The sequence below is a fragment of the Atta colombica genome, unplaced genomic scaffold (genome assembly GCF_001594045.1).
Source record: "Atta colombica isolate Treedump-2 unplaced genomic scaffold, Acol1.0 scaffold181, whole genome shotgun sequence".
Classification (NCBI taxonomy): Eukaryota; Metazoa; Arthropoda; class Insecta; order Hymenoptera; family Formicidae; genus Atta; species Atta colombica.
In genome coordinates, this window is record NW_017259273.1 from 34722 (window position 1) to 46111 (window position 11390).

The window sequence follows — 11390 nt, forward strand, 5'->3', positions numbered from 1 at the left end:
ATGTTAACAATATATATATATATATATATATTGCTCGATGCTGTTTCGAACTGATTTGTCAATTATACATCACAGTGAAAGAACTCCGATGGTATTGTTTGCCTTATATTGTGATACTATAAAAACTTCTAAAACGTAAAATGCTCTTGTAAGTGGTTTTCAGGAAGAAGTTATCAATCGATCTGCTATAATCATAGTAAGTGGACTCATTTTTGTACTAAACATACTATTATCCTTTACAGAGAAAAAAAAGGGAAAAAATTGGAATGAATTCATTAGAAATGTTTAAAAATTGAATCTATGAAAAATACTATTTGAAATAAATAAATACTATTTGTTTTTATAATTACTATGCAAAATACTTATTTCAAATTTCTTTATACGCATCCTTTAAATAAACATTTCTATTATAAATCCATTTCAATTTTTTTCCTGCATTGAAAATATGTATATATTTACTATTTTGTGATTATTTATATGATTAATTATGTGACGACTTATTTATTAAAATTAATAAGCGTTAATGTATTAAAAATGCTTATTATTAATCAATTAATAATAAAAATAATAGTGTTAATATATCTGTTACGGGCAAAATTTGCATAAAGGGCAATATCGACATTACACAAGCTGCTTGCTATATATACAATGTCAGCATTGTCTGGATACTTGTGTGATGTGGACTTTGCCCGTAATCGATTTGACTGTAATTCTAAAATAATGCACTAACGGTTTTTTAAAACTTATTGTGTCCAATTCCGATGTGTTTGTGATAGGTAAATCTTCATTGCTTTGTTGATTATTTAAATTTTTCAACACTTCATAATTGATTTTGGAAGATATCTTTTTTTCTTGCAACATTTTTTCAATTGCTTCGCCTAAAGGAAAAAAAACAGTTTAATAATAATGAATAAGTTAATTAAACGAAAAATAGAAAATTTACCTGCAGTATTCGCAGGCGTTTTATATTTTTTGGTCGTTCTTCTTCTTTTCTTTTCAGGTTTACCTTCTTCTTTTTCTTTCAAACGTTTTTCTTCCTTTTCTTTTTGTTGAACAAGATAATCAGCGTTTACTTTATTCCAAAGAGCAGATTTAGATTGCGATTCTTTTTCCGAAAGAATGTAACTGTCCAATTCTTCATCATCGATATCATTTGCGTAAATTTCTTCAGAAGACTAAAAACAAAACCTTAATTATTTCAAATATTTAAGAGTACATCCACAAAAATTTGCAAAGCCGCATGAACATGTGCATAAAGAAAATTAATCGTTTCTCCTATAAAGATACATATAATTTTCTTTATGCGGCTATGCTAGTTGTGTGGATATATCTTACATGTGATATAATATTGCATACTTCTCTATGATCCCATAAATAATAAAGACAAAAATATAATATTTAATAATACATAATACAAAAATCAGAAAATGAGTCTACAAATTTATAGATTTTTAGATAAGTATACCCATATAGCACCAATTATTGCGGAAAATTTCCAGAACTGTTTCAACCTTTCACATCTCAAGTGCAACAGTTCTGAAAAGCTTCTGCAATATATCATATGAAATATTTTAATAGAAGTGTTTCTAAAATCTATCATATGCAATAAATTGAAAAACATATTTAAATAGAACAAAAAATCATCACGATGTTAAAATTCAAAATTGGATTGCTAAGTCATTTTTTTTATCAATCACGATTCAATTTAACGTCATTTTGATGTTATTGTGATTTGTTCTACTTTAAAGATGTATTAGAAACACATTTTTGTAGTTTATTTGTTTTGTTATTATTTTTATTGTTTTTTAAAAATGAAAATTTTAAAAATTATAAAAAAATTTATATTTTTTCTTTTATAAATACTTTAAATATTCAAAATAATTTATGCAAAGTTTCATTGCGATTTATTGATTATTATAGTTATAAAGATATAGAACAAATAAATATTTTATTTATTTATTAGACAATTAATTAATGCATCGCAATGTAATTTTACATAAATAATCTTGAATACATAATGTATTTAAAAAATTGAAATTTTTATCATTTTATAATATATTTCCATATATTTTTATTGGAACACAGATTAATAAAATATTACTATTTATTAAAATATTACTATTTATTAAAATACTACTATTTATTAAAATAACTTATAATCTAGATATTAACTGTCACCAAATTTGTCATATTATTTTTAACGTGATTTAGAATAATTTGTAATTTTTTTCATAATTTTGTTATTATTTCAAAAATGTATATAAAACATCCTTAATTGCGAAAAACTTTTGTATATAAATAAGGATTGTGAGAAACTGTAAATGTGATTTTTTAATAGCGATTATGTATATATATGCTTATACATATTAATTAATCAAATCAATATAATTAATTAATCAAAATAGTTGGCGATATAATAATTATTTTTGAGAAATACTTTAAGTTTATTTCAATAAAAATCTCTATTTTAGACCGCATATGTGAAAAACACAATCAATACTAGAAAAATGCCTATTAAGGTCAAAGCTAGATCTTCATTGCTTTAAATAATTCAATTTTGAATTACTAATATACACTATATATGTACTTGCATATATATCATATTGTAGTCTTTTTAGCAGAGTTAGGTAGTGCTAAGTTAAAAAGATAAAAGTTAAGTTAAAAAAGTTAATTAATACTTTATAATATCCTTGCAATAACCCTTGAATTGAGTAAAGTAACGCAATTTTGTAATATAATATTTTAAAGGAGGATTAAATAATTATTACTATGGGCTAAAATATAATAGAAAGACTTTTATATACGTAGTATACTGAGTCTTATTTTTTAAAAATTAAAAATATTACCGAAGCTTTTGGGACTTACTTTTTATTAAAAAATAGTTTCACACAATTAATGCAATTTAAATGCTTTATATTTTTGGAAGTACATATTTTTTAAAATTAAATTTGGCCAATCATTAATATTAAATCTTTCTTTATACGAATGATATATTGTACCTACGTATCACTTGGAAAATGTTATTTTTATGAAATTATCACTACTACACACGCGCTGATCTACATTTTGCAGAAATTAAAGAACTTTTAACATTTTTGTCCGCTATATTAGTTCATCTATTTTGAATTTTTAAATTTTGAATTTGGATTCGGAATCAACGACTCTAAAATCCCTTTAACATTCCTGTTACATTTCGCAGAAATCGGAGAACTTTTAACTTTTCCATCTGCCATATTCAACCATTGTGAATTTTCAAATTTTGAATCCGAATTTTAAAACCAGCGACTCTAAAAACCGTTTAATGTTATATTTTGCAGAAATCGGAGAACTTATAGCATTTCCGTGGAAGAATCCCAATTGGACACGCTTAATTGGACACGTTCAATTGAATATTGATCAATTCGACACTGATCAAGTGGACACCGCTCGATTGAACATAGATCGATTGGATATTGTTTTATTGAACACGAAAAATATAATGTATATCTTAGATTTCAATTATAATAATTATTTCATTGTATGTAAAAATCATGACATCGTGCAATTCGACATCGATCGATTGGATACCGATACTTAATACAGGCAATAACAAAGGGTAATAACTAGAGCGAGCGAGCAAGTCAACAGTTTTCCACCGACTGTCAACTACGACAAGGTAATTACGAGTCTCAAGAATTGTTTTGGCAGAGAAGATTTACTTATCGAAGTTTACGTACGCGAGATGCTTAAATTAGTATTGAGCAAGATAAAGGTAAGTACACATACGTCTTTATCTCAAATTTATGATAGAAACTCATTTGCGTGCCTTAGAGTCACTATAAGACACAGTTTTAAGTTCTGCCGCCACAAAGAAAAATGTGCTTGGTGTAACAAGAAACATGTGCTACTTATGTGTCGCAATAGCACGCCAAATGCATTTCAAGGAAAGGATCAAATAGAGAAAACTAATGAGACGCAGTAGCAATATAATCTCGCTAGTGTCCATCTAACATGTAAGGTGTTTCTATAAATGCTTCAAATTATTTAACGCGCGTAAGAGCACGAGATACGAGCGGTTTCCGACACGAGATAAATCGTATTAGACCATTATGCCAAGGAATTAGGCTTCGAGATTATAAGTGAACAAGAAATCGAACATATGTTATTTGGCGGCGCGAAATCCAAACCATGCATAAAGGATACAAGATTTCCATAAAGAGCTTAGATAACTCATATTCCTATAATTTTGTTGCTTTGTCATCTGTTAGAATGATTCTTCGGTAAATAAAGGCCCATACAATTGCAACAGCAAGGAATAAAACTTACCGATGTCGATAACAGAGACAAGCCCATAGTTGTTTTAATAGGAGCAGATATTGACAGAAAGTTGATGACTGGAAAGAGAAAGGAACTCAAGTGTGAAGCGGTCGTTTTGAAACGTTGCTCGGTTGGACATTAATAGGAAAAATTAACATTCATTCTAAGAGAAGAGAGAATTCTATACTCATGATCGTCTCGATGTATGCTCAAGATGCGAATATCGCCGACTTATTGGGAATTAGATACCTTGGGCATAACGGATTCGGTATTAAAGAAAACAAAAGACGTTTTTATTATCCGTACAATAAATTCATTATCTGTAGTTTTGAGCCATCATTTGAATGAAGATTATATCTTAGATTGGGATAATGTTTTAATCCTAGATTGAGAACCCTCATATTACAAGAGAATCATTTCCGAAATGATACATATAAAGAAATAAAAGTCAGGTTTGAATAAGCAAAGTGACACTAAGAATTATACTTATCCCTACTCAACATATAATTTTCTACTTACCCCTTTCCACTTATCCCTTCCTTACCCCTTCCTTGTTTTTCTTTCTTCTCTAAATAAGTTTTCTAACAAATATAAATATAAAAGGACAAAACACAGAGTAACATTAAAATTCATTTTACAAGCATAACTCAAGAAAGTTTCTTTCATTCTTAAAAAATATAAAATCAAATTATAAAGATTGTATAATTCTTCATCGAAAAATTGTAACTTCTACTGCATTCATGTACGTCAAGCAAAGGTTTACTATTGTATTTACGAATTTGATCTGTAGGGAAAAATGGATTTATAACTAACAATTGCAAATTGTAATAGAATTTGAAAACTCTTTACGATAAGGAGACTAACAATCACTAACGGATCAATATGTGCTTTCTACTATCTCACAAGAAAAAAATCTATTGACTCTCACTCAGCGTTATATTAATTAACTTAAAATACATTATAATGACTAAGATTTTTTTCTCTTGCGAAAATTAGAATTTACTGTATTTTCGAATTAAATCTAGTTAGAAGATACTGAGGAAGGCCGAATCGTTTTTGTAATTAAAATTGTAAAGATTATCTCAAATAGATTACAGCGCAACTAATAACCTGTGTATTTGACTATATTATGCTCTTTATGCAACCTTTGTGCAAAAAATGTTTCTCTAGAGATAGAGGTAAAGGAGCATTTTCAACAAAAAATTAAGATGAATGAAGATGGAAGGTACGAAATATCATTTCTCTGGAGATATGATCATTTATTTTTGACGGCTAATAAGAATGATGAAAAGCGCCGGTTAGAATCAATGAGAAAATTTCAGAAACAAGATCTTTACGATAATTATCAGAGAATATTCAATAAATAATTAACAGAGGGAATTATCAAGAAAGTTCCAGATAGAGAGATAAAACAAGATGAATATTACTTTTCACATAGACATAGACATGTGATCAAGGAAGGCAGCATTACCAGAATAAGACCAGTTTTTGACGCCTCAGCAATAGGAAATAATGGACTCTCACTTAATCAATGTCTGAAAACAGGTCCTGATTGGATTGATTCCTAATATATTATTAGGTTTCAGACGACGGAGGATAGCAGTAATTTCGGATATTTGTAAAGTCTTTCTGCAAATAAGTATTTCATCAAAAGACAAAAATGTATTACGATTTCTCTGGTGGAAAAAGATGTTCCCAGAATAGATAGAAATATATTGACATCGGAGAGTAGTTTTCGGTGTATCTAGCAGCTCCTTATTAGGAGGTACCATAGAGTACCACTTAGAAAAAGCATTACAAAGAGCATTACAAACAAACGAAAAGAGAAAAGTTATTATTCAATATTTTCAGAAATCCTTTATGTGGACTGCGTAATCAGCATCAAATCAAAGGAGGAGTTATTATTTAAAGAAGAAGCTGAATGAGCCATGGCAAAAGGAAAATTTGATTTCCATGGCAAATATTCAAGACAAGAAGGAAGTATCTATTTCGATACTCGATTTGAAATAAGAAAAACGACACTCTAAGATTAATTTCATTCCTATTGGAACTACAGACTGATGTAAAGATTACATCAAGAAGCTTATATTATATAATAAGTGACACAACGAATATTCGATCCCATTGGCGTATCTTCGTCTATATTCTTGAAACCCAAGTTACTATTACAGGAGCTCTGGTCGCAAGATAAGTTGGAATATAAAAGTACCAGAAAACATCAAGAACGATTTCATCGAATGGCAACAACAGTTCTCTTGGTTGAAGAAGCTAAGGATACCACATTGAGACTTCCGACGAAACGAAGAAACAAGGAATCTGATCTTTCACATATTTGTAGACGCACGTCTGCTGCATACGCAGCGGTTGTATTTGCACGGAAGAGACAAAAGACGTTTACTTGCAACTTCTTGCCGCTAGATCCAGGGTGGCACTGATAAAGAAGTCAACGATTCCTCGACTTGAATTACTTGTGGCCACCATTGGTGTTAGATTATGGCACTCCATTAAAGATGCTTTAAACGAAAAACAAGCAAATGTTTCTTTCTGATCAGATTCTACAACAGTTCTGGCCTGGATAAAGAGACAAACCATAGAATACATTCGTATCTAATCGGGTGGAAGAAATACATAAGCTATCAGATCCGAATCAATAGTATCATGTTCCAGGAATCATAAATCCAGCAGACTTGCCTTCGCGAGGATATATGGTAAAGCATTTGATACAATCGCGATGGTGGAAGGGACCAGAGTCCGACAGATAAGAACTGTTGGCCTATCAGTGACTATATTACGAATGAGATCTATGAGGAAATGAAGAAATCAGCTGACAATTTCTTATCGAACAACATGGTGCTAGAAGAAACGTATATGCTCGTAGCGCAACAAGAGAATTGATATATGAAAGGGCAGTCCAAGTATTCCAAGATAATATAAATGTGATGTAAATCCATGATGTGGATTCTTCGTTTTATCAATAACTGTCAAGCCTTGAGATCAACAGAATCAACAGAATTGATTATAAAAAAGAATACTGTAGAGTTCATGGTCTTAAAATGAGTCTTGAGTCAACAAGAATCCTTCAACGGAGTAAATGAGCCAAAGTTGAGCACATTGAAAGTGTACGAAGATGAAAATGGACTGTTACGATTGAAATCGTCAGTCATTAATAGAGAAGATATGCATGATTTCTACTGTTCCATCATAGTAGATCCAAAACACTCTTTGACCAAGAAATTAATCGAATAAATACCAGCAGTTGAATCACGCAGGAATCCAGATCGTGAAGAGTAATTTGAGAGAAATGTTCTGGATCCTTGTAGAGCTGCAGTACGATTTTATCTGTGATAAACAACTGCGTGATTTGTAAACGACACAAGATCAACAAATTAGAAACCTACCTCAGAGGATCTGCTGAGTGAACGAGTGAAAGAAGCCAATGCATTTGAAATTGTTGGCATAGACTACGCAGGATCATTGTTCTTAGAGAAAATATGGATTTGTTTATTTACATGTGCAGTTTATCGAGCAATCCATTTGGAGATCATTACATTTCTTTCTACAAGTACTACATAGATTTATCGCCAGAAGAGATAGACCGTCAATAATCTACACAGATAATGGGAAAAATTTTCTTGGAGTTCCGCAAAATCGATTGGAACAAAATCAAATAATTTAGTACAACAGAAAATGGATTGACGCCTCAATCCTCCATTATGGGGAGGATGATGGGAGCGTCTGATTAGAATAACCAAAGACTTGCTCAAGAAAAACGCTAAAAACGTCTTGTCTTTCTTACGAAGAAATGAGTACGATCCTGTGTGACTGCGAAGCCATCACAATTCACATCCTCTGAGATATTAGCAGACAATCCGACGCAACTGAAGCCTCTGATACCGATGCGTTTTTTGCAAGAAACTTCGCAAATAAAATACCTGATTTGGATAAGTTGGAAATCAATTTGAATAAATGAATAAAGTATCGCCAGAGCTTGCGATGACTTACGTAAACGCTTTCATTTCGAGTTCAGTTATCTCGCAGGAACAAAAACAGCAGTAAGAAGGAGATATTGTTCTTTTAAGTCATGACAATTTGAAACGACTGGCCATTAGCTCGGATGTTTCCAAGCAAAGATGGTATTGTATGAGTAATCAAAGTAAAGACTGCATCCGGAGAATTGATGCGGCCTGTTCAACGACTGTATCCTGGAGACATGCATGAATACAGTCAAGACGGAACAAAGTACGGACATAACCAAGGATATGGAGCAGGAACCTAATCACGTCAGATGGTATAAAAGAAGTCCGAACCAGGAGTGGTAGACGTGTAAAAACCCTAAAAAGATTCGAGTTTTAGATTTTTATTTCCCTTTTGTTAGAATAATCGTTAGATTTAATGACATTATCTTATTTTAATTTACTTTAAGTTGAGTTCCTCTCGTAACTCAAAGTGAGGGGAATGTTACAAATTGATATCTAATGTTGATTATATGATCGATAATGATTTATCATAGGGCTCTATCATAACGCCTTACGTCCTTTTTAGAACCTTCTAGAGATTCTTTTTTTTTTGTGTACTATAATGACTCAACTATATTAAATAAAATAAAATTTTTTCAAGTGCAAGACTGCATTAAACGTTATTATTTTCGATTATCCCTACGTTGTAATAGATACTATGGTTTTTTGTTCGAGCAATATTCATATCTATTTGATGCCCTTTCGTATATATGCCACTTAAGTTCTTTTTACTGTGTAACGATTATTCGTTCAATAAATTGTTAGGCCAGCATTTCCAAGAATATTTATAAAAGAGATATGTTTTATTTGTATTTAATCAATACTAGTTTCTATTTTATTTTAAGCTATACTAATCTAATTTATACACGGTACTTTTTAGCAGACAAAATATGTAACTGAGAATCAGTGTAAACAGATAACACAGTACATCATTACGTCTTCGTTTCATACTGGCAAACAAGGTTGTAATAATAGTTGCTCCATTTATATTAATTCTTAGATAATTCTCAATTGTGACGTCATAATTCAGTTGAATTTCGCGCATTTTTTTGCATTCTGACAAGTGAGATTTAACTGAGTTTTTGTCTATAATCTGCACACGATCGAGACCAATCAAAGCAAGCAAATAACGATGTCATTAATCTGAGTATTAAATACTCAGCTCACTTCAGACTCAGTTCCACTTATGTGCAAATGGAAAGCAACTTATAATTCACTGTGTATGCGCGCGCACATGCATGCGTGTGCTTCAGTGAGTGAGTGAATGAGTGTGTGAGTGAGTGAGTGAGTGAGGGAGAGAAGAAGAGAGAAAGGGGGGGAGGGGGGGTGAGTGAGTGTGTGAATAAGTGCGAATGTTGAGTGAGTGCGTGAGCAAGTGCGCGCATTCTACACTGTGTCATCTTATCTTTGTTACAAAGCATTCAATATAATAAATCCAAAGCTTATAAAAAAATAAGATACTGGAGTGTATTTTCTTGTAAGTGTAAATGAAATATTACTTTATAAATAAAATTTGTAATTTAATTTTGAAAAAAGAAGGAAAATACTTACATTTTCAAAATTATTATCTTTCTCGTTGAGTTCTTTTGAATGATCATTTCCTGATATCATAGATGCTATGTCCGGACCTGTATATTCATAAAATTATTCATAAAATTAAAAATATGTTGACAAAATATAAGTAATATAATTTTTTATAAATATATGCTCACCTAATCCAGTTATAAGTGTACTATTGTTTTCATTTAAAATCACATCATGAATTTTCTCATCAGAATCACCAATATTATTCTCAACATATTGTTGGATTATGCTCAAATTACTTTCCCGAATAAATCTATCTGCATCCTCATTCTCTATAGAAGAAGCTGTAAATTTATCTATACTGTAAGACAATTACTAATACAAAATCTATAAATATAATGCAATTATATAATTAAAACTGAATAAAACTGCAGAAGGGGAGCAACCGCCAATGATCTTGACATATGATGTCAAGGTCATCATCCTGAGTGATCTTCAACAGATTTTAGTCGTCACTCGTCATTAAAAAGTTATTAACAAAAAAAGTTTGAAAAAAATAATATTTTGTTTCTGCTATAATATTAAAAACTATTCTTATATCCTTCCTTGTTTATGTAATGACTTTTCACGCGAAGTAACTCTCACTTCATCTCTCTCCCTGCTTAGGGGCGTGCGGCTTCAACATGAAGCGCTTCTCACCCTACCTGTCTCCCTGCTTTAGGGACACACGACTTCCACTTCACCTCCCGCTCTGATAAGAGATACATCCCTATATAGTAGAAGTATATAGTAGAAGAGAGACATCATTTTTCAAATTTTTTTTGTTAATAACTTTTTAATGAATGACGAACGATGGCTAAAATCTGTTGGAGATCACTCGTAACGGCAACTGCTCCCCTTTTCTGCAGTTTTACCAAATATTTTATGGTTAGTATCTCTTAAAATCATATTAAATTAACTTCATGTTTACTACTATAATATTTTTATATTCTTATATGTAGAGTTGATAAAATGATGAGAGAAATTATACAATTAATAATTCTATTCTTTATATAGTATTAAAAAAAAATCATTCAGCATTTATATGATAGATAGTATACACCATACTGATTGTGAGTAAAAAAAATTTTAATGAACAACGGAAAGATCAAAATTTCTGAGATGTAAACATTTTTTTATGTTAGCATCATGAATGGCTGCGTTCAGCAGAAAAAGCAGCTTTGCAACTGTTGTAAGATTCTTGAATATGATTGATTTATATACATTTAGATACAGTAAAGAACTAAGTACAAGAACAATTGCGTTCTGTATGTGCTCATTCAATTTCCATACATACTTCATATGCCAAGCATGTATGGAAGTGGAAGGAGGACATGTGGAATACCTTCTATAAATATAGCAAGTAAGAATACTAAAGTCTATAATGGTCGAAGCTGTATTTTTAATGCTTTAAATAATTCAATGTGAATTTTTATATATATATTATATATATATTATACACACACACACACACACACACACACACACACACACACACACACACACACACACACA

At 30.8% G+C, this 11390-nt stretch overlaps 1 protein-coding gene across 1 annotated transcript in view; it reads right to left on the reverse strand.

The window, feature by feature from the left end:
• LOC108686455 (transcription factor IIIB 90 kDa subunit) overlaps window positions 1-11390 on the reverse strand; it is a 67160-nt gene that overhangs the window by 947 nt on the left and 54823 nt on the right. The window contains exons 10-13 of the mRNA XM_018191780.1: window positions 10025-10180; window positions 9864-9940; window positions 944-1175; window positions 731-878 (exon numbers count right to left, since the gene is read on the reverse strand). Of these exons, the coding sequence (XP_018047269.1) occupies window positions 731-878; window positions 944-1175; window positions 9864-9940; window positions 10025-10180 (613 nt within the window). The remainder of the gene's footprint in view (window positions 1-730; window positions 879-943; window positions 1176-9863; window positions 9941-10024; window positions 10181-11390) is intronic.